This window comes from Macaca fascicularis, chromosome 1, assembly GCF_037993035.2.
Source record: "Macaca fascicularis isolate 582-1 chromosome 1, T2T-MFA8v1.1".
Lineage (NCBI taxonomy): Eukaryota > Metazoa > Chordata > Mammalia > Primates > Cercopithecidae > Macaca > Macaca fascicularis.
Window position 1 is genome coordinate 139,307,161 of NC_088375.1, and position 23,653 is coordinate 139,330,813.

Consider the following 23,653-nt stretch of genomic DNA (forward strand, 5'->3'; position numbering starts at 1 on the left):
GGAAACAGCAATAGCCAATACATGAATGATTCAATACAAGGGTTATGTTCCAAACCTTTATTTACAAAAACAGGCAGTGGACCTTCTGTCCTGCTCTTTCTGTTCTCCAGTTGTTGTCAAGGTACTCTTTCTAAATGTCACTCCTCTACTGAAAACTTGACTGGCTAATTGGTAGGGAAGAACCTCGGATTGCTTTAACTGTTATCTACAATCCAAAGCCTGCTGCTAGTGTACCTTCTGCTTTGCTGCTGTAGCTTGCAGAGAGATTGAGGAACCACAACTCCGATACTTTCTGATGCAATGACTAAAGTTTTGAATGGTTTCACGTCTGCCTTCCTCTCTAAACTTAAGTTGTTTATCTTCCCTTTGGCTCCTGATTGCTTACGTCAAATCTTGTTTGCAGTCTTGTATATGGTGTACTTTATGTTTGGTAATTTTTCTCTTAAAGCAATTTTGGTTTGCCTTTTTGACCAATACTCACTTTTCAAATATCATGTAGTGTGAATATTCCATGTGGCAAGCCTACATGACTTAATAATTTAGTCCTCACTTAATCATCACAATAATACTATGAGGGATTTCCTTTTATTATTCCCATTTTACAGTATACATAATTAAGACCTAAAGAGGTGCTGCCCACAGTGACTCACACCTGTAATCCCAGCACTTTGGGAGGCCAAGGCAGTCGGATCACGAGGTCAGGAGATTGAGACCATCCTGGTAACATGGTAAAAACCCTGTCCCCACTAAAAATACAAAAAATTAGCTGGGCATGGTGGCGGGCACCTGTAATCCCAGCTACTTGGGAGGCTGAGGCAGGAGAATTGCTTGAACTCGGGAGGTATAAGTTGCCGTGAGCCAAGATCATGCAACTGCACTGATGGACAATGGAGCAACACTCTGTCTCAAAAAAAAAAAAGAAAGAAAAAAAAGAAAGAGGTTAAGTAATGTGCCAAGAAACAGAATAAGTGGCAGAGCTGATATATGAAGGTAGAAAGTCTGACTCCAGAGCACAAGTTTGTCATTTACACTAATTTGTAGTTTCTGTAGGACCATGTCTGTTTTTGACCTCCTTGAAAACTTCCTGTGTGATCCCAGCAGTCTTCTGTAGTACTCCTGCAAGTTTCATTCTGAATCTTATGTACAGCATGATTGGATCCAAGGCAATCATGACATTTATTAAGCATAGTCACCGTGCTAAGTGCTGTTCATTTGTTACGTGATTTAACCTTCACAGACCCTAATAAGAAAGATAAGGTTATCTTCATTTTACAGATGAAGAAATACAGGCACAAATAATGCATTCAAGGTCACATTAGAAGGGGAGCTAGAATTTAAACTCGTGTAGTCTGACTCCACAACTCATACTCATGGATGCACAAGTAAGTAGAAAGCCTGAAGAATTCCTCAGGCCTCATAGGATGGGTGAAGTTAAATGATTCAGGCTTTAATTATCCAGGATAGGAGATAAGGGACTAAGTAAGTTTTAGTTATTTATCGCTGCCTAACAAATGATCACAAAACTTAGTGGTTTAAAACAACAATCATTTATCAGTTAACAATTCTGTGGGGGGTCAGTATTTGGGCTGGATTTAGCTGGGAAGTTCTTCTGCTGGTTTCACCTGAGCTCACTCATGTAGTCACAGTCACCTGGAAGGTTGGTGGGGTCTTGATGGTCCAAATAACCTCTCTGGTGATCAAGACCAGTTCACAGATGTCTAACCTGTGCAGTGGCATAGAGCACTCACTTGGCAGGGTTTATTATTCTGTTGCTGCCATTTAAAAATTATTAATAATTATGGTACAAGAGATCTCACTGGGCCTCGCAAGTTGGTGCTGGAAGTCAGTTGGGCATCCTTCTCCATGTAGACTCTTATCCTCAAAGAAGCTAGCCAGCCAGGCATGGTGTAATCCCAACACCTTGGGAGACCAAGGTAGGAGGATCACTTGAGCCCAGAAGTTAGTCACCAGCCTGGGAAACAGTGAGATTCTATCTCTACCAAAAAAAAAAAAAAAAAATGTAATTAGCCAGGTGTGATGGCATGCACTCATAGTCCCAACTACTTGGGAAGCTGAGGTGGGAGGATTGCTTGAGCCACAGAGGTTGAGGCTGCAGTGAGCCATGATGGCACCAATGCACTCCAACCTGGGTGACAGAGTGAGACCTTATATCAGAAAAAAGGGGTGTGCTTAGCCCAAGTTTCTTCACATGATGACAGGAACTTTCCAAGAGACTGAGAGCAAGGCTTCTTAAGGTCCAGGCTCAAAATTCCCATATCATTATTTTTATGCATTTTTTGGTCAAAACAAGTCATAGGCCAACATGGACACAATGAAGTAGAGATCTGGAGTCCATCTCTTAATGAGAAAAACAGAAAAGTCACATTGCACAGGGGCATATATAAAGAGATGGGACAAGATTATGACTATTTATTGCAATCTACCACAGAAGACACACGTGGTTAAGGTAAAAGGAAATAATTTCAGTTTGGGACGTGTTGTAGTTGAGGTCTCTCCTGTGGTAAATTCATGCAAAGGTATCCAGTATTTGGATAACATATATGGGTCTAGAACATAGAAGAGAATCCTGGTTGGACATACGAATTTCAGAATTGTCAATATGCAGGTAACAGGTTTCTGAATAAACAGATCGGTACTCCCAATAACACTGCATTACATTAAGGTGAAGGCTAACAAAGAGATAGAGTCAATCCCTTGGGACACCCAAATATCTGAGTGGACTCTTATTTACATACAGCTCAATCTCCCTCTCTGCCTGTGGTCCTATCCACTTTCTGCAGCCAGCTCAAGGTCAGTACTTCTGGGGGAAGTACAGCCTGCTCTGATACATCCAGATATGGCTACTTACAGTCTGATGACCTATAACATAAAAGAAAGATACTCAATCCCCACTTTCAACCCAATATGCAAGGTTAGAACAGAAACAGAATTAACCACAATAAAAACTTCCATTTGAAAAATAAAAGAATGGCAACCTGAAACAATCAGTAGTCCTTAATTGCCTGTTGGTTTGTTTGTTTGTTTGTTTTCTTTCCAAGGAGAAATCTCTCCACTGGCCATGACATAAATTCCTTGATTAACCTCATCTGGGCCCCTGGGTTTACCCCTCTGGGAGGTTCTTCCTTGTGCGTTATTCTTCAGGTTAAAAATTGAAGTGGATGTTGGAGAATATGTTTTCCTAGAGACTGCCTTAGGATATGAACAATGACTGGCATTTCCAAGTCAGATTTGTGGTTTCTTTAGCAATAGAATTTCTTCAAAAACTTAGTACAAGGCTGGGTGTGGTGCCTCACGCCTGTAATCCCAGCACTTTGGGAGGCCGAGGTGGGCAGATCACCTGAGGTCAGGAGTTCAAGATCAGCCTGTCCAACATGGGGAAACCCTGTCTCTACTAAAAATACAAAAAGTAGCTGGGCATGGTGGCACTCACCTGGAATCCCAGCTACTCGGGAGTCTGAGGCACAAGACTCACTTGAACCCAGGAGATAGAAATTGCAGTGAGCCAAGGTAGCACCACTGCACTCTAACCTGGGCGACAGAGCAAGACTCCATCTCAAAAACAAACAAACAAAAATGCAGTACAGTAGTCCCCACTTATTGGCCTAGGATATGTCTGTCCCAAGACACTCAGTGGATGCCTGAAACCACAATGGTACTGAACCCCATTGCCATCAATCAGAACATGTTTAGATGTTCATGTCTGTTACCCACAAATTTAATGCCTTTTTCATTATAACAAGACACTAATCACACACTGTGGCTGTAACTTTTGCAAGTTGAGATGCCACAACAAAACTAACATGAATTTTTTTCCTTCTTCACAATTTCATGGACAGAAGATGCATTCTTACTGTAGATCTTTCTTAATAGTCTCAGCATACAATTTTTTTCTTTCTTTATTAAATTGAGAACTTTTGCCTTTTTATTAAAAGGAAGCACTTTATGGCTTCTCTGTGATATCTGAATAGCCAGCATCACTAATCTTGTGCTTTGGGGCTATTATTAAGTAAAATAATGAACACAAGCACTGCCATACCAAAACAGTGGATCATAACTGGGAGAGCTACTAAATGACAAATAGGTGGGTAGCATATACAGCATGGACATGCTGTACGAAGGCAGGATTCACCTTCCAGGAGGGATGGCTGTGATAGCATAATATTTCATCATGCTACTTACAAGGGTGTACAATTAAAAACTTATGAATTGTCTATTTCTGTAACTTTTCATTTAATATTTTTGGAAATCATGAAAAATGAAACCATGGGGGACTTGTAGGCTTCTCTGCCATTTGTCACCCATCCATTACATGTGCCAGTGATAGGGACAGGAGGCAGGGAAATTCTGGGCAGAAGAGGGCAGGTCCCTGGTGAGGTTCCTACCCCCAAGCCTGGAACCATGGCCCAAAGAGGGAATGTGCACTCCTGTTTTCCAACTCAAATGCTGCCTTTTCAAAAACTACCCATGGCCTGCCCCACCCCCATCCCATACCCATAAAAACCCCAGGCTCCACCAGCAGAGAGAAGAGAAAAGAAGAAGCAGCTGGACATCAGAGAGAAGCAGCTTGACTTCAAAGGGACAGCTTGATGGTATGACTTTGGAGAGGAGTCTGACAGGGAATGGCTGGACTCCAGGGGAAGATTACCTTTCCATTCCATCCCTTTTCCAGCTCCCCTTCCCTCTGAGAGCCACTTTCTTTGGCAATAAAATTCTCCGCATTCACCACCCTTCAATTCGTTCATGCAACCTGATTTTTCCTGGATGTGAAACAAGAGCTTGGGTGCCAAAGGTACGGACCCTAAAGGCTGTCACATTGACCCTCTGCCCTTGCTGGTGGAGAGCAACCACCTCATGAAAAAAGGCAGAGGGCCCACTAAGCTGTTTAACACTTAAGCCGTCCTCAGACAGCACAGCTAAAAGAGCACTGTAACACACACCCTCTGGGGTTTCAGATACTCCCCACTAGACACTGCCACGGGGCCTGCACGGAGTTTTGCTCCTGCCAGCACCCAAAAGCACTCACCCCAGCTCCTACACCTGCTCACCTGCATGCTCCCTCTCATGAGGGGCTGAGCATAATGGGTTCAAGTGAGTGGAGTTTACCCCTGCTAGTGGAGAAGTGGCTGGCTAGCCCCAGTGCCCACACTCCAGGTCCTACCCACGAAGCAGTCAGGGAAAATTTCCTGCTTCACCAGGAACTACAATCCAAGTTATTTTTCAATCTACCTCTTAAATTTGCTCATTCTCTAGTTCCTATCATCTACCCATTCATCTTTTCATTGTTTTAATGGTGGCTATTTTAAAACAATCTTAAAAATAAGTGAGGGCAACTCCCTTAATCTGATCTTTCCTGCAAGGCTAGATCTTTGGCTGAAGAATCTTAATGAGAGAAATTGAAGAAAGTCTCTGAACAACATTCCAATATCCTGTTTGGACTATAGAAATAATTGAACTTTCTAATACTGTGAGACCCCAATATTCTATAAATTCTTCCAAAACCAGACAAGATCGGGCACATTCTGGGTGGTGTGGCCATAGGGTGTACATTCTTTACTTTCTTCCATCCTGCTTGCAAACCCATTATTTCTTACGTGAGCTCATTACTTTCTTGAAAAACCTTGCTAAATGCAGCAAAGAGAAACCATTATACATCTATATTCCAGTCCTTTCCAAATGCCTCCCCTAGAATTCCACTACAGAAGAACATGATCAGCCTTCCAAGTTAAATAGGTAAAATTTTTACCAAATGTTTTATCACAGCATAACAAGGATCAACAGTTTCCCAGCCTGAGAGGTCTGTTTCCTCACTGCCAATTTTCTGACTGTTTAGGCAGTACTGTTTTTGGATTTTAGAACTTTTCCATTTCCAAGTATCAATTTCTGTATTAGTTAGAGTAAAGGCTAAGAGATCCCAGAATCCAGTGACATAAAAAAATAGATGTTTCTCTTCCTCTCACCTAACAGCCTGGCCTAGACTAGAAGAGCAGTTCTGTTCTAGGTTTGCCTTTCCAAAGTTCAGGTCATAGAGGATCCAGGTTCCTTCCATCTTGTTGTTCCACCCTCTTCGAGGATGTCTTCCTCATCTTCATCATCATAGCTGGTCACAGACATGTCCATGAAGGAGAAAGAAAGCAGTCCAAGGCAAGCCATCTTCCTTTAACAAAGTAAGGCAAAAGTTGTATTCATTGCTCCTAGTTATATTTCATTGGCAAGCACTTACTCACAAAACCACTCCTCACTGCAGAGAAGGATAAGAAATGTAGTTGCCAGCTTAGTGAACACATGACCAGCAAGAAGGGGAGAACAGTTTTCAGGGGACAACTATTAATCTGCCACAAAAAGTAAAAAGGAAAGATACTCATGGCTAAGAATCCTTAGAAATGCAAAGACCAAAAGAGGATAAATAAGTTTATTAGAAGAAAAGAAAGTGAGAGCCTGAAAAAAAACATATGGCAAAATCTAGCTGGTGGGTACCCAAGTTTCCATGTTATGATTTCAAGTACTTTTCTGAATGTATTTTATAAATGAAAGTTTTATTTGTTTATTTTTTAAGAGACAGGATCTCACTCTGTCACCCAAGCTAGAGTACAGTGGAACTACCATAGTTCACTGCAGCCTCGAACTCCTGGGCTCAAGTGATTCTCCCACCTCAGCCTCCTGAGTAGCTGGGACTACAGGGATGTGCCACCATGCCTAGATATAATTTTTTTTTTTTTGAGACAGTTTCGCTCTTTTTGCCCAGGCTGGAGTGCAATGGCACGATCTCGGCTTACCGCAACCTCCGCCTCCCGGGTTCAAGAGATTCTCCTGCCTCACCTCCCGAATAGCTGGGATTATAGGCATGCGCCACCACCCCGGCTAATTTTGTATTTTTAGTAGAGACGAGGTTTCTCCATGTTGGTCAGGCTGGTCTTGAACTCCCGACCTCAGGTGATCCACCTGCTTCGGCCTCCCAAAGTGCTGGGATTACAGGTGTGAGCCACCACACCGGCACCTAGATATAATTTTTTAAAATTGTATTGTAGAGATGGGATCTCACTATGTTGCCCAGGCTGGTCTTGAACTCCTGGCCTTAAGCAATCCTTCTGCCTCTGTGCCCCCCAAAGTATTGGGATTACAGGTGTGAGCTACTGTGTTCAGTCAACAGTTTTGTTTTGTTTTTATAATTTTTAGAAAAGTAGATAGGAAAAAAAAGACCTAAGAAGACTATCAAGATAGAACAATAGTGGTATGAGGAGAATCAGAGAAAATGGTATACTATGTCAATGTCAACATGCTTGTCTAAAAGAAAAGAAAAAAGTCAACAGAACAAAAAAAGGTCAAAAAAAGAAAGTTTTGTTCAGTTGGCTAAGAAAAGACAAGAAAGATAAGAAAAGGAAATATTCTTGCTTTCAGATGTCTTATTGTGGAAAGAAAAAAATAATAAAATAATAATTTTTTTTAAAAGGCAATATTCTTTGGACTTGAAAATACAGATGTTATTAGAAAATAATTATGGTAGAAGTTACATTTCAGTTAATTGGGAAATGAAAGAACACGGAAAAATGAGACAGCAAGTGTAGCCTGGTCTTTTTTCAGAACACTGACTTAAGAACAGAAAGAAACAGACAGTTAAGATGACAACTAGCAATGACTAATTCCATTTGTATGAGTACCACTCTCAGGGGCCTGAGCTGGGGTAGCAGTAGTAGGTTGTAAGGTCAAAGAAGGAACTCTTCCTCTCTGCCCTCTGAAGGTTTGCTGAAAACTGAACTGACAACAGGCAGATTAATAGGAGAAAAAGGCATACACAGTTTATTTAACCAGCTGGGGAATGGAGGTGGGGGAAATCACAGGAGTGTGGTTACCCAATAACTCAGTGAAGTCCAGATGCTTATATACCCTTCTTTCTAGGGGAGGAGGAGATGGGGAGTGGGCGTGTAGTGGAAATGAATGAGGTCAAAAAATAATGGCCTGGAATAAAGTTCCTCTGAACTCTGGGAGAGGTGGCCAGAAGGTAAGGGGCAGAACTTCACTGTGAACAAAGGTTGTCTTATTGTACAGATAAATTCTGCCAGAAAACCTCTTGGAGCTGCCCTCAGAAGGATAAATGAAAAGTCTGTCTGGGCATGGCAAAGATGCCCAGTCTCTTTTTTTAATCTAGTGGTAATCTTTCCTGGTTATTTAAAAAAAAATTTTTTTTTTCTTTGAGACGGAGTTTTACTCTTTGTTGCCCAGGCTGGAGTGCATTGGCCCTATCTTGGCTCACCAACACCTCCACCTCCTGGGTTCAAGTGGTTCTCCTGCCTCAGCCTCCCAAGTACCTTGGATTACAGGCATGTGCCACCATGACTGGCTAATTTTGTATTTTTAATGGAGATGGGGTTTCTCCGTGTTGGTCAGGCTGGTCTCGAACTCTCGACCTCAGATAATCCGTCCGCCTTGGCCTCCCAAAGTGCTGGGATTACAGGCGTGAGCCATGGAGCCCAGCCTCTTTCCTGGTTATTTGATAAAATTCCTGGGGAGGGGGTCTTAAGACTATTGCATTTCTTTTGTAAAGAAACTTCGCTAGTCAGATAAGGAAATTCCAGAGACAGAATCCCTCCCTGTGCTTCAGAAAGAAAGAGGATCCCAGAGACAAAGGGCAGGGAAAGGTCAGAGAGAGACCTTGGTTCTGAGTCTTATTTCCGAAGCCTTTCAATTTTCCTTAATTCAAAGGACTGGGCATGCCAAAGTACCACATTTCCGGGCATTGTTTTCTAAGCCCCAACAGAGTCCAAAAGACTACGGTTGTCCACAGGTCTTCTACTGCCCAGCATACATATCGTGCACATCTTGGCTGGGTACAGTGGCTCATACCTGTAATCCAGACCTTTGGGAGGCCGAGGTGGGAGGATCCCTTGAGGCCAGGAGTTTGAGACCAGCCTGGGCAACGTGGTGAGACCCTGTCTCTACAAAAAAAAATTTGTTAAAAGATTAGCCAGGCTGGGCAACATGGTGAGACCATGTCTCTACAAAAGAATAAAATAAAATAAAATAAAATATTAGCGAAGCATGGTGGCATGCACATGTAGTCACAGCTACTCAGAGGGCTGAGGTGGGAGGATCACTTGAGCCCAGGAGTTTAAGGCTGCAGTGAGCTATAATCATGCTACTGCACTCCAGCCTGGGTGAGAAAGAAGAAGAACCGCCTCAGAAAAGAAAAGAAATGCATCTTGAACAGCTGGAAAAACAAGAGTGCTCTGTATCTTAGGTTGGAAAAGTTTCCCCAAAGTTCGGAACTTCTCTTGAATGTGTTGGTTAAAACTTAGAATAATGAGATCTTGGGGCCTCAGAATAATGAGATCTTGGGGCCTCTATCTCCACTCTCACAGTCAGTAACTGCCACTTCTGCATGAGATAGATAGCTTGTTCTCTGGAGAGTCAGGATCCAAACTGGGTGTAGAGATGAAGAAGGACCAGAAAACACCTTAGCCACAGCTGGAGTTTGGGCAAAGCCCTACCCTTTCAGAACATCAACTGAGGTGGAAGGGGTCAATAAACCAATACATCTGGAGAAGCATATGAATCAGCAATAGTAAATCTTATAAACTTCAGGCACCTTTGTTTCGCAGACTAAACTGGAATATTCAACTCTCCCTTCCCCCACCTTCCATTCCAAACTTACATAAGAAGAGACTCAGAGTCAACAAATTCTAAAGTTGGCTCTATTTCTTCAAAGTGGTAGAGAAAGCAGGAATCTCTTGTTCTTATATAATCAAGCCAAAATTCCTTTAAGAAAAAATATTATTTCACAGAGAAAGGATTAGATTTTGTTGTCTCTGAGGAAATTGAATGCTTTTTATTACAACAAATGCTTACATTCTAAGTGACATAGCTGACTTCTCACATTGGTAGGAGAATTCAACCACCATTGGCAGATTCACCATCAACCTTATTCATGAGGCTTGAGCTCACAGCCCCCCAGTTACTGATGTACTCACTCAGATGAAATCTTAGGCATTGTGATACAGAAGAATAAACCAAGGGATGAAACGTCTTTTGGTGGGAAGTGCTTGAATATTTCTGAAGGAGGTAGACAAGGCCACCAGACTGAGGTTTGGAAGAAAGAAATGCAAGGATGAGAGAAGGCATCAGGGGAGTAAAGAGAATGTTCTTGTGAGGCCTAAGTCTGGAAGATCCCCCTGTCGAGTGGTTCCTCAACCCTTTTAGAAAGATCAGTGGAGAGCCACCTAGTGGTAGCTGACAGGGAAAGTTGGCCAAGGTAGGACAAACCTAATATGCCCTATTTATTTGCAAGCTTTATCAGAGAAAGGATCTGTTCCTGTTAGTTTTCAACCAAGCTCTCAGACTCTCTTTGGGTCAGTATATTATAGAGGTATCCAGTATGCACAGGAGAGTGTCATTCTAGGGCAAGTCTGTGTCAATATGTGACTTCTGAGTCATTGGGAGGGCCATGCTTCCTCCATATGCTGACAGGAACATCCACATAATTCACCAAGAAAAGGCTGCCTGGCTACATGTTCAGAATGATCACCTCTCAACATCTGAAATATAACTTTGCTCTGCGCTCAGTAGAAGGCTTCAGTTCCAGGACATAGTCCAACTACATAAAAATAGAATGGTAGTGGAAAGGCACTCTGGCAAAGAGGTAAAAGGTGTGGTTAAAGACTGGAGTGCCATTTTAATGTGGCTGGGCTGTCTGACAGTTTAAAGGAGCTTTGCTGAGCCAGACTGATTGAGGAGGGGTTTTATGGATTTTGCTTTTATTTTTTAATGGGAAAGACTTGAGCTTGTTTTACAGGTTAAGGGTAAAGACACAGTGAGACAGAGTCAGTGGTTCAAGATTCAGGAAAGGATAATTGATGTAGGAAACTGACCATAAAAGGGTTTGTTTAGATTATTAGCATCTTTTCAAAAGGGAAATTAGAGATTCTTCTACATTTCTAAGTTAAGACACAGTTATTCCACAGTTCCATATGCAAATATTAATCCAGTATTACAAAGTGTGAAGACTTCCTCAGGTTCATTTAGGTTATCTTTCAACTTACCCCAAACAAATATAATCAGTAAAGAACTCACTGGAGTGATGGCTTAGAGGAGTCGGGAATCTTAAGTTTGCAAAATAGCTAAGTCACTTGAGATTTATATCAAAAAAGTCTGTCAGTAAATTAACAAACCTGTTTTGTTAGCAAATTGAGAAGGTATTCATGAAGATTCACAAAGTCAACCCTTTTCATCAGCCTAATGTTGATGAAAGATGAACAGGATATGGAAATGCTGAAAAGAAACCAGGTTAAGAGGCATAGCTAGAGCTCTTTCTCTACTGTTGTAAAGTGTTATTGGTTATTTGCACAAAACTTCCAAGAGAAAATAATATTAACCTTTAAGTAGCATATCCGTAATTTTCATTGTGCTGTCTCCTCCTTCTTACTGTGAAATGTGTTTTGTTAAATACATTCCCCTAAACAACATCACTGTATTCCTGAAGTCACTAGATGGCCATGGTACATCCACAGGAAGTTAAGTAAAAGCACCAGCAGTGTTCATTTAACACGGTAAAACCTCCATTTCCTCACCTACAAAAGGGGATAATAATAGTACTTAAGACCATAGGATGGCTGTGAGAGGTGGTTGAGAAAGTACGTACATGCTTACTAAATGGTAGGCAGCACGTGTTCTTATGCATATGATTTTCACAGTAGGTTTGTCATGCTTTTTCTTCATATAAAGTTAAGGAATAATGAATACATAAAAAATGAAGAGACACAATTTGTGTGTTTCTATCAAAAACAAAAAGCTCTGTGGCAGCAGAAAAGAATTTGAGAAGAAACGGCAATGTACACAATGAAGGGGAAAATAAAAACTTAATGAGGATGCCAGACACAGGCTTTTTGGGGAGGGAGGACTCAACTGAGGAGAAAATTAATTGAGTAGATTTCAAAGCAATGTTTAGTGCAGAAACATAATTGCCTTTACTTTACTTATAGGTCAAAAACTGAAAAAACGGTCATTTGAAAATTAAAGAAGCTGCTATTATTGTGGTTGTCATTAATAAACATTATAATGTGGTATGAATGATGCTTCCCATGATAATCTGGGAATGATATTTTCATGTTTTGTTAAACTTGGAACTGATGAGGCATTTGGGGTGTACAAGGCTAGGGCAACGGATTTATAAACATGTCTGAAAAGACATATCTGCGATAAATCAACATAAAGTGAAAAAGAGAAAGAATAAAATTGTGGTGTCCTAGTAATTTCACTAAATTCATCTTAAACAAGGCTTGAGTCAATCTATCGATCTATCTATCAAGAGAATCCTTTTTGAATGTACTTGGAGAAAAAGCAAGAAAAATTTCGGAAAAGCAATCCTTGACTGAAATAAAAAATCCACTTAAAAAATCATTTTCCTCCTATTTAGTTTTATAAATGAAAAATCAGACATAGTAAATAATATTTCTATCTGGTTTTATTTAATATATAGCACAGTAGCTGGTATAAATATATAATTTTTTCTTTTATTATTTTATTTATTAATTTGTTTATTTTGAGACGGAGTCTCGCTCTGTGGCCCAGACTGGAGTGCAGTGGCGCGATCTAGGCTCACTGCAACCTCCGCCTCCCAGGTTCACACCATTCTCCTGCCTCAGCCTCCTAAATAGCTGGGACTACAGGCACCTGCCACCACGCCCAGCTAATTTTTTTGTATTTTTAGTGGAGACGGGGTTTCACTGTGTTAGCCAGGATGGTCTTCTGACCTCGTCATCCGCCCGCCTCGGCCTCCCAAAGTGCTGGGATTACAGGCGTAAGCCACCAAGCCCAGCTGTTTTTGTTTTTTGTTTTTAAGACAGAGTCTTGCTCTGTCACCCAGGCTGGAGGAGAGTGGCACCATCTCTGATCACTGCAACCTCCGCCTCCCGGGTTCAAGTGATTCTCATGCCTCAGCCACCCTAGTAGCTGGGACTACAGGCATGCAGTACCATGTCCCGCTAATTTTTGGCATTTTTAGTAGAGACAGGGTTTTACTATGTTGGCCAGCTGGTCTTGAACTCCTGGCCTCAAGTGATGCCCGCCTCAGCCTCACAAAGTGCTGGGATTACAGACATGAGCCACTGCACCCAGCCTACAATAAATAGTTTTAATGATAATGTAGAAGATACAAGTGTGGGCTATAGAGTCAGGTTGACTATGATTAAATCCCGACTCTACCAATTCCTGGCTTTGTAACCCAGAGCAAATGATATCATCTCTCTGTACCTCAATGTCCTCATTTGTCAAATGGGTATCAGAAGTGTCTAATTAGTTAATCCATGTTTGGAGTACCTGGCATATAATAAATACACAATGAATGCCCATTATGGTAAGTATTAAATAGTTGCTTAGCCTTCAAGGGCTAGCATTTAAAGAGTCCTAGGTAGTGGCTTCATCCAGGAAAAGGTTGTGACTCAAATATATATTAGTATATTTAAAAAGGAAAAAAAAATCTATACTAAGATTATTTGGGTTGTACTGGGACAATTTTTATCACCCATCCTGCCCAGTCTTCCAGATGATCTTTAACAGTAAAGTGTATAACCATCACTCCTGGTGGTCACATGGTCCCAGTTCTGTCTCTGACCCAGACTAAGAAATTCCTTCCAGTTTTATCCTACCTTGTCATGGACAGGCATGATGCTGACCAAAGTGGTGTCCCTGGTTGTTGCATAAAAGCATTCTTTTTTATCTATACTTTTCTGCCCTTATTAAGATTGATGATGGTTGAACTCTGGTGGGAAGGGGCCTAGCTGCCAGGATCCTTAGCAGCCCACATTCCCAGGCAGCCCATAAAAAAACAGGTTGAATGACTTTTCTCCAGGAGGCTCTGTCAAGAGGCATACAGTTTACAGAGTCAGGCTCATTGTTAAGTCACTGCTTGGGTGTTAACTGTTATTACCTTACCACTGTACCCCCAGTGCCTAGCTTAGTGTGCAGCATATAATAGATATGAACTGACCTAAAATGAATTGAAAGCCTGCCTACATTCCTATTTACTTAAATCCTCAGAAGCCTCTCAGATCATCCATTATCATCCTAATTCCTATCTCTATAGTTCCCCCAATCTGACCCAACCTCTGCTCCACACCACCCTTCGAAGCCTTTCACAGCACCTTTTGGGCCTCTTGACATATAACCTGCAAATTTTCCCTCTATCTTAAGCTTCTCTTTGAATGTCTTCTTCACTTCCCTTCTTAAGCTGAAGGCTTGCTCTCTCACACTTCCCCAGTATGTCTCTCAAATAGAAGCCTTTTGTTTCTCACTCCCACAGGTGGTGGGGAGGGCATCCCTCTTTCTGTCTGTTGCTGCTTCCACACCACTCTCCTCCTTCTTTCAAAACTCCAGTTCCTTTGAAGTTCTTGCCATGTAGTTGTATCATCTTGTATCAGTCAGTATCTGTATCCCCAATAGCATACAGATGGCATACTTGTATTAGGTCAATTTGAGGATGAGTTATAAAGGGGTTATTTACAAAGCTGTGAATGTGGTAGGGAAAGCATAAGGGATTGTGCAGTAACCTAGGGCTAGTAACAGTGGAGCTGGTACCACCCCCTAGATCTGAAGGAACAAAGAAAGGAAATGTGGAGACCCAGAAGAAAATATATGTATAGAAAAGGCCATACCAAAAATAGCAGAAATCTTCAGTTCAGGGACACAGCCTTCCCTCCATCAGATCTTCTGCTGAAGATCATCACTGGCCAAATTCAACCAGAATCAGAGGGCAAGGAAACCTGTTGATTTAGTCCCTAAGTCTCAGCTAACATGGAACTGAGTGAAGTGGGAAAGCATGGAGAATGAATCTGGAGAGACAGATGGAAGATATCCAGCTCATACCCATTGATCTTTTTAATTGCTACCACTCTCCAATTTTTTACTCTTTGAACACATGAGCTCCTAGCTAAGTGATTTCAGGATCCAGTGATATTTTTCATCCATTCCCAGTGATACTCTAAATACCACTACCGGTGATAACACAACATTCACTTCAAGCATTCCACTCTCTGACCACCATTTCCTATGTCTATAGTTCACTTACTCTAGTTCTTTCATTGCAATTTTTCAATCTTCTGGGGGCCTCCAATCCACAGATCTTACTACCATGCTACTATTCATCCACTCCCCCACCCCCACCCTCCTGTCTTCATTTTCCACTAGGATTACATGAAATTCCACAGACCTCACTCCCTTGAAGAGCGTCTCCTCTCTCCTTTGTATTCATCCATCAATACTCCAACTCTAGTCAACTGTCATGGTATGTTTTGTGCTAGTATAACAGAATACCTGAAACTGGGTAATTTATAATGAACAGAAATTTATTCCTCATGGTTCTGAAGGCTGGGAAGTACAAAATCCAAGGATGGCAGTTGGTGAGGGCCTTTTTACTGAATCATTCCATGGCAGAAGGTAGAAGGGCAAAAGAACATGAAGAGAGCAAGAGATGGAACTTGCAGCATCAAGTCCTTTCATAATGGCACTATTCCATTCATCAGGGGGAGCCCTCGTGAACTAAACACCTCCCATTAAGCCTCACCATTCAACAAAGTTCCACTGGAGGTTAAATTTCAAACACATGCTTTTTGGAGGACACAGTCAAACCATAACGCAACAACTATCTGCCTTTTCCACTGGGAGGAAAATACATAAAATTATGCTGACTGGTTTCTCATTATATCTGCTATCACAAGCCTCAAATGGGCATTATAATCTGCCCAGAAACCCTACACTGGTCCTGGTGAGTGTGCCAATTACTCTTTAAGATGATTATTTCATACCTTCTCCTTCTTCAAGCTTCCCACACTGTACACTGTCCACACTCTCATTGACTCACCACAAATTCTACAAACATCCCTGTATCTGCATTCATCCCTGTTCTCCATTCTGTTATGATGGAAAGAGGGTTGTTCCTCCTATCAAAGTCCAACCTCTCCACTTGTGCTCCAGGTTCCAAACCATTCCATCTTTTGAAGATACTTGTTCCTGTGCTCATTCTTTTTCCCTTCTGCACCAATTTTCCTCTACCAGCTCTTTTTTAACATCAATATGTCAATTAACTCCTGTCTTAAAAAAATAAGGTTCCTCGATTCCAAATTCTCCTCCATCTCCCACCCAATTTATCCATTCACCTCAAAGAAAAACTTGCAATAACTGGAGACTGTTTTTTTCTTTTTCTTGTCCCATTCTCTCTTCTCATTTCCATCTGCCTTCCGTCACTACCTTATTTAGATCTCCAGTGACTAACCTGTTCCCAAGATATCTGATCCCACCTGTCAACAGCATGTGACATAGCTGACTACACTCTCATTCTTTGATTATTTTCCTTTCTTGGTTTTTTGGGACACCATTCTTTGCTAATTTTCCTCTTATCACCCCTTTTCTTTTCCGTCTTCTTTGCTGGCTCAATTTCCTCTACTAGACCTCTGAATGTTAGTGACTCCAGACTCTTCTCTATCCTGCATTGTCCAATACAGTAGCCACTAGCCACATGTGTCTATTTAAATTTAAAATAATGTAAATGAAATAAAACTCATTTCCTCAATCACACTAGCCATATTTCAATTGCTTAAAAGGTATATGTAGATAGTATACAACATGGATACAAAACATTTTTATCATTGTAGAAAGTTCTGGCCAGGCACGGTGGCTCACACCTGTAATCCCAGCACTTTGGGAGGCCAGGGCAGGTGGATCACCTGAGGTCAGAAGTTCAAGACCAGCCTGGTCAACATGGTGAAACCCCATCTCTACTAAATATACAAAAAAATTAGCCAGGCATGGTGGTGGGCACCTGTAATCCCAGCTACTTGGGAGGCTAAGGCAGGAGAATTGCTTGAACCCGGGAGGCGGATGTTGCAGTGAGCCGAGATCGCGCCATTGCGCTCCAGCCTGGGCAACAAGAGCGAAACTTTGTCTCAAAAAAAAAAAAAAAAGAAAAAAGAAAAGAAAAGAAAAGTTCTCTTTGAGAGGACTGACCTCAACTCTCCTTTGGTGATCTCACCCAATCCTATAGCTTTAAATACCATCTATATGCCAATGAATTCTAAATTTATACCACTAGACCTGACCCAAGCTTCAGGTCTGTACATAAAACTTCCTATCTGGCATAACCACTTGGATGTCTAGCAGGTTATTCAAACTAAAGTCAAAAACAGACCACTTCATTTTCATCCTCTCCTCCCCTTCCCCTACCCACAAAAGCTTGTTTCTCCTTCAGTCTGTCTATTCTTAGCATGTAATACCACCTAACCAGTTTTGAATAAAAATATATTGGAGTCATCTGGATTCCTCTTTGTTTTTTAATCCCCAATATCTAATCCCTTAACAAATTTTATTGACTGTTCCCATAAAATGTATATCAAATCTGACCTCTTCTACCTCCACTGTTATCTCCCTAATCCAAAGTTTTTGCCTGGACCACTGTCTTATTTATACAACATCCCCTGCACCTAAAACAGTGTCTGGCACACAGCAGATGCTTATTAAATATGTTGAATAAATTAACATGTACAATCCTACAGAAAAGTACAAAATTATCTGAACCTCTAAAATAACTTTAAAAATATGCATGAGTAATATTTGCTGCAGAAACTTTGGGAAATAGATTTAAGAAGAGAATAAATATTGGCCAGGCGTGGTGGGTTACGCCTATAATCCCAGAACTTTGGGAGGCAGAGGCGGGCGGATCATGAGGTCAGGAGTTCGAGCCTAGTCTGGCCAACATAGTGAAACACCATCTCTACTAAAAATACAAAAAATTAGCTGGGCATGGTGGCGGCTGCCTGAAATCCCAGCTACTAGGGAGGCTAAGCCAGGAGAATGGCTTGAACCCAGGAGGCGGAGGTTGCAGTGAGCTGAGATCGCACCATTGCACTCCAGCCTGGGCGATAGAGCGAGACTCCATCTCAAAAAAAAAAAAAGAAGAAGAAGAAGAAGAAGAGAATAAAAATCACCTCCCAGGCTGAGCAAGGTGGCTCACACCTGCAATCCCAGCACTTTGGGAAGCTGAGGTGGGTGGATTGCCTGAGTTCAGGAGTTTGAGACCAGCCTGGGCAATGTGGTAAAACCCTGACCCTATGAAAAATACAAAAATTAGCCACGCATGGTGGCACACACCTGTAGTCCCAGTTACTCGGGACGCTGAGGTGAGAGCATCTTCTGAGCCCAGGGAGGTTGAGGCTGCAGTGAGCTGAGAGTGCACCACTGCATGCCAGCCTGGGTGACAGAGTGAGACCCTGTCTCAAAAAAAAAAAAAAAAAAATCACCTCCCAGACATACTTTACTTATGATTGGTTATAGACCACATATCATTATTCATTTTGTCAACTATTAACACAGTTTTCATGCTTTTTGCAGCACTATAATTTACTTCCATGAATCTGTTAAACACATTGTCAGCACAACTCACCTTCCCAAGAGAAATTTTAATTGTTGCTTCTTCTCACTCCGTCTTAACTTTCCTGATTAATCCACTATAGCTTTTTTTTTTTTGAGACAGAGTTTTGCTCTTGTTGCCCAGGATGGAGTGCAATGGCACAATCTCAGCTCACCGCAACCTCCGCCTCCTGGGTTCAAGCGATTCTCCTGCCTCAGCCTCCTGAGCAGCTGGGATTACAGGCGCCCACCACCACGCCCGGCTAATTTTGTATTTTTAGTAGAGACAGGGTTTCTCCATGTTGGTCAGACTGGTCTCAAATTCCCGATATCAGGTGATCCGCCCGCCTCAGCCTCCCAAAGTGCTGGGATTACAGGCATGAGCCACCGTGCCCGGCCTTTTTTTTTTTTTTTTTTTTTTTTTTTGAGACAGGGTCTCTGTCATCCAGGCTGGAGTACAGTCGTGCAAATATGGCTCACTGTAGCCTTGATCTCTTGGGTTTAAGCAATCCTCCCACCGCAGCCTCCTGAGTAGCTGGGACTACAGGCACACACCACCATCATGCCTGGCTAATTTTTTAATTTTTTATAGCGATAGGGTCTCACTCTGTTGCCTTGGCTGGTCTCAAACTCTGAGGTTCAAGTGATCCTCCTGCCTTGGCCTCCTAGATTGCTGAGATTACAGGCACAAGCCATTGTGCCTGGCCCACTACAGCTTCTTGACTTCTTGATTATCTACACATTCTGTGTCTGTCACAGCCCAGGACTTTGCTTACCCAGGTGGCATTTTTATCAGGACTTCTCAACTATGTTCCTGTCCCTGCCTGCTACCTAGCTGCTCCCTGCAGTTCTCAACTTCCTTGACAGGAAAACTGAAGAGTTTTATGATCACCTTAATTCAGAATAACTCAACCAGTAAGTCCAAACAATGTTGCTACCCCACCCTCTTTGATTCTCTGCATTTTCTGCAAGCCCCCAATGTTTGATTGCCTCCATTCATTCCAGCTATATGCCAAGTGTGGTCAAACTGATATTTCCTACAGATATAGGTAATTACAATAGTGAGGGGATGAAGTAATGGGAAATGCAAGGGTGTCCTTTAAGTATTAAATCTACCTTAATATAGAGCTTGGGGCCTGGAGCTAAGTAATTATCATATGCCTGACATTTTCATTGCATGTGTCAGTTTACAAAGCTTTTTCAGACACATCATCATCACAGCAATCTAGATGCTATTGTTTGCCTACCCAACAACCCTCCCTGCAGCTTCCTCCTTACTGAGAGAATGCCTATTTTGTTCAGTACCCACCCTCCATCCAACAGTCATATACTACAGGTGAGTTGTAGGTCATCCTCCTCCCACCTCCAGCAGCTTTGAGATTGCTTTCCTTTTATGCCTGGGAAAGTGATATAAGTATGGCCAAAAGGAGTGAAAGAAAGTCTGCTGTGAGGGGTTCTAGAATAAGTTTCCTTGCCAAAAAATAAATAAATAAAGCAGGCTGGGCACCATGGCTCACCCCTGTAATCCCAGCACTTTGGGAGGCTGAGGCGGGCGGATCATGAGGTCAGCCTGACCAACGTGGTGAAACACTGTCTCTACTAAAAATACAAAAATTAGCTGGGCGTGGTGGCGCATGCCTGTATTCCCAGCTACTCGGGAGGCTGAGGCAGGAGAATCGCTTGAATCCGGGAGGCGGAGATTGCAGTGAGCTGAGATCCGGCCACTGCACTTCAGCTTGTGTGACAGAGCAAGACCCGGGGCGGGAGGAGCAAAACAACACCCAATGACAAGATAACCTTTTTTGGCTACGGAGATTGCCATGTTGGATGTGACCATCCACACATCCCATTCTGGTACCACTAATGTCTTAAGAAAGAGGTAAGACTGTTTCAGGTTGAAGACATTATTAGGAATGGCAGAGCGGGCATATAAAAGTAAATGATATTCTTTGTATTATCCTCGAGCTGTTTTTCATACTACACCAAAGCCCCTACTTCTGGACTTTCAACTACGCATTTGTAAGCCCAGAGGGTTCTGATTCCATTAAAATTTGAGGGATACTGACTTCTTTTTTTGAGAAGGAGTCCCGCTCTGTCGCCCAGGCTGGAGTGCAGTGGTCGCATCTCAGCTCACTGCAAGCTCCGCCTCCCGGGTTCACACCATTCTCCTGCCTCAGGCTCCCGAATGGCTGGGACTACAGGCGCCTGCCACCTCGCCCGGCTAGTTTTTTGTATTTTTTAGTAGAGACGGGGGTTTCACCGTGTTCGCCAGGATGGTCTCCATCTCCAGACCTCGTGATCCACCGTCTCGGCCTCCCAAAGTGCTGGGATTACAGGCTTGAGCCACCGCGCCCGGCCGAGATACTGACTTATAAGTCCACAACTATGAACTTTCTCCACCCTTTCTAGCTAAGTAGCCTTAGGCAAATTATTTAACTTTTATGGAATCTACTTCTTTATTTGTAAAAAGGGAAATAATATCCACTTTAAGCTCTTATTGTGAGAATGTATGGTTAAGAAGATTTGATGGAGCTGAGTGCGGTGGCTCATGCCTGTAATCCCAGCACTTTGAGAGGCAGAGGCGGGCAGATCACCCGAGGTTAGGAGTTCGAGACCAGCCTGGCCAACATGGTGAAACCCCCATCTCTACTAAAAATAAATAAATAAATAAATAAATAAAAATTATCCGGGCATGTTGGTGCATGCCTGTAGCCCCAGCTACTTGGGAGGCTGAGGCGGGAGAATCGCTTGAACCTGGGAGGCAGAGGTTGCAGTGAGCCGAGATTGTGCCACTGCACTCCAGCCGGAGCCACAGAGCGAGACTATCTCAAAAAAAAAAAAAAAAAAAAAAAAAGAGAAGAAGATTTGATGGAAGACAATTTGAAAGTGTTGTAAGGTCCACAAACTCTACTCACAAAGTCTCCCAAACTTGCCTGCTGATAGGAATGGACACACTGGTTACATAAGCTAATCCCAGGTGCCCTATCCCTGGAAATTCTGATTCAGTGCTTCCCAATGGACCCTGGGAGTCTGCACTTTTAAAAACACATTCTAGGCTCCAGGTAAGTGTGGTGATCAGGCAAGTTTCAATTTAGCAAAGGAATACAGGATGCTGTACTCCTGTACAGCAGGACTCAGATTTCTGGTTTCTGATTCTAGATCTGATACTATTCCACTTGGGCAAGCAGTTGCACCTTTCTGAACCTGTTTACTCATCTGTATACCTGTTCAGTATAACCTACAGGTAGGTCTATGATGGACCGAAGGCAAATTATATTTGGGATGAAGGGGCTCCTGATCTTATGTTGTAATGTGGATTAATTAGACATAATAATAAGCAAAATTGGGATTGAAGAGGTTGTTGGCAGATCATCATTTTGGCTGAGGACATGAGAAACACACCGGGAATGCTTTGTGGTAAAATTAACTGAATATTAATTGTAGGACTGTGCGTTGTCTATCCTGCTACCTAGAGCCACTGAGCTTTGCAGTCCTCTCAGGACTGTGGCTTACCTTGCGGTGGTCACCCTCAACTACTCTGGTCACACTGAGACTGTGAAAACGCCGAGAAAAGTTAAAAACATACGTGTTGAGGGAGAGGGGATTTGGATGAGGGACCTAAATTCGATGTTGAAGCCTATGGTTCTTACTGGCGAACACTTTCAGTAATGTCTGTGCATGCAACAGAAACATTTCTCTTGGCATTAAAAAAATAAAAGAAGAAAGGATGTATTTCGTTAGCTTCAGGTGGCATTCACGAAGTGGGTAGAGCCAGAACATCTCCTAACTCGGGAGTTTCGGGGCCTTTCGGGCACACAGACGGCCTGACCTGGTCGTGGGCGTATATTAAGCTTTCCCAGCGCTTAACTTTCCGATTTTCAGCTTACGCTTGGCTGCAGCTGCCCAGAATCCGCGCAGAAGCAGGGGTTCCGCCGACAAACGTGAACGTAGAGAACGTAGAAGCCTTTTAACGCTAACAGGCAGTTTCTCTGCATGGTTGTTATGCATTATTAATCTAGGTATTGCGTATTTAGTTTAGGAAACACGAATGCTCATGATAAATGAGGTAAAATGAATTGTCAGCGGGACCCCTGCTACTCCCTCGACCCGCCACTCCTCCCGGCTCAGGCAAGTCCAGCCCACCAGGAGGTGCGTCCCTCCGCGTTTGAGTTGCTTCGGCACCCGTAGTTGTGAACTTTGACAGCGGCCGGTCCCCGGAAGTTGGACGCATGCGCCATTTCTCTGCATGGTGTGTGTTCTTATTTTAGCTGCTGCTGCAGGAGCTGTGGCGGCTTTCCTAATCCTGCGAATATGGGTAGTGCTTCGTTCCAGGGACTTTACGCCCCGGGAGTCTCTCAGTATCTTGGTGGTAGCTGGGTCCGGTAAGTATCGAGGAAGCGACTGTCGGACTTGGGTTGGTCACTACAAACCCCAGAGTGCACCGCGACCTTCTTCCCTGGTACCCTTAGCACTTCTTGGAGTGTTGCATGCAGAGATTTGTAGTTTCTCTGCCTTGCCGGAACTGGTCAGTCTAGCCTGGGTAAGGGCTAGTTTGCTGACGCGGCCCAGAGGTCTTTTTATGACAAGTAATTTACACTTGTCTGTAATTAAGACTCTCTGTAGCGCATATTTTGCAAACAAATAATTAGTGAACAGAGAGAACGTAGAAGCCTTTTGATGCTAACATGCAGTTTCCCCGTATGGCTGTTGTGCATTATTAATCTAGGTATTGCGTATTTAGTTTAGGAAACACGAATGCTACATGACAAATGAGGCAAAATGAATTGTCACATTTATAAATATACAAAGTCCAAGAGGATAAAAACAATGATCTACGGACTATAGAGCAATACACACCGGGTGGCAAAGTGTGAGCAACCCACTGACCTGTCAGGTAATACAATCTAAATACACCAATTGTGTAGGTGCTTACAATTTTAAGTAGACATATATGACAGGGACAGACAGACACACAGACACACACACAATGTAAACATTTGGGGATGGCAGGAGATTGCATCCAGATAGAACATGTATAGTATGAGCAAATGTACTAAGTTTATGTTCGAGTATAATACATTACTTTATTCACTTAATCTGTTTTGAGCTGTTAGAGAGGCCAAACACTAAACTAACCTCTGGAAATAACAAAACTGACTAACATTGCTTGCTACGGAGTGCTGACTCCGTGCTAAGTCCTGTGAGAGATGCAAAGATACAGCAGTGAATGAAATAGAGAATACAAAAA

At 42.6% G+C, this 23,653-nt stretch overlaps 1 protein-coding gene across 11 annotated transcripts in view; it reads left to right on the forward strand.

Annotated features, from left to right (window-relative positions):
- Window positions 1-23,653, forward strand: part of ALG14 (ALG14 UDP-N-acetylglucosaminyltransferase subunit) — a 307,938-nt gene that overhangs the window by 137,628 nt on the left and 146,657 nt on the right. For 9 of the 11 annotated variants that reach the window (XM_074001125.1, XM_005542655.4, XM_074001122.1 and 6 more), the window contains exon 1: window positions 22,629-22,787. The exons of the other annotated variants lie outside the window; for them this stretch is intronic. In XM_074001125.1, coding sequence (XP_073857226.1) covers window positions 22,652-22,787 — 136 coding nt within the window. In that variant the 5' untranslated portion in view covers window positions 22,629-22,651. Of the gene's footprint in view, window positions 1-22,628; window positions 22,788-23,653 lie in introns of those variants that run through there. 11 annotated transcript variants of the gene reach the window in all.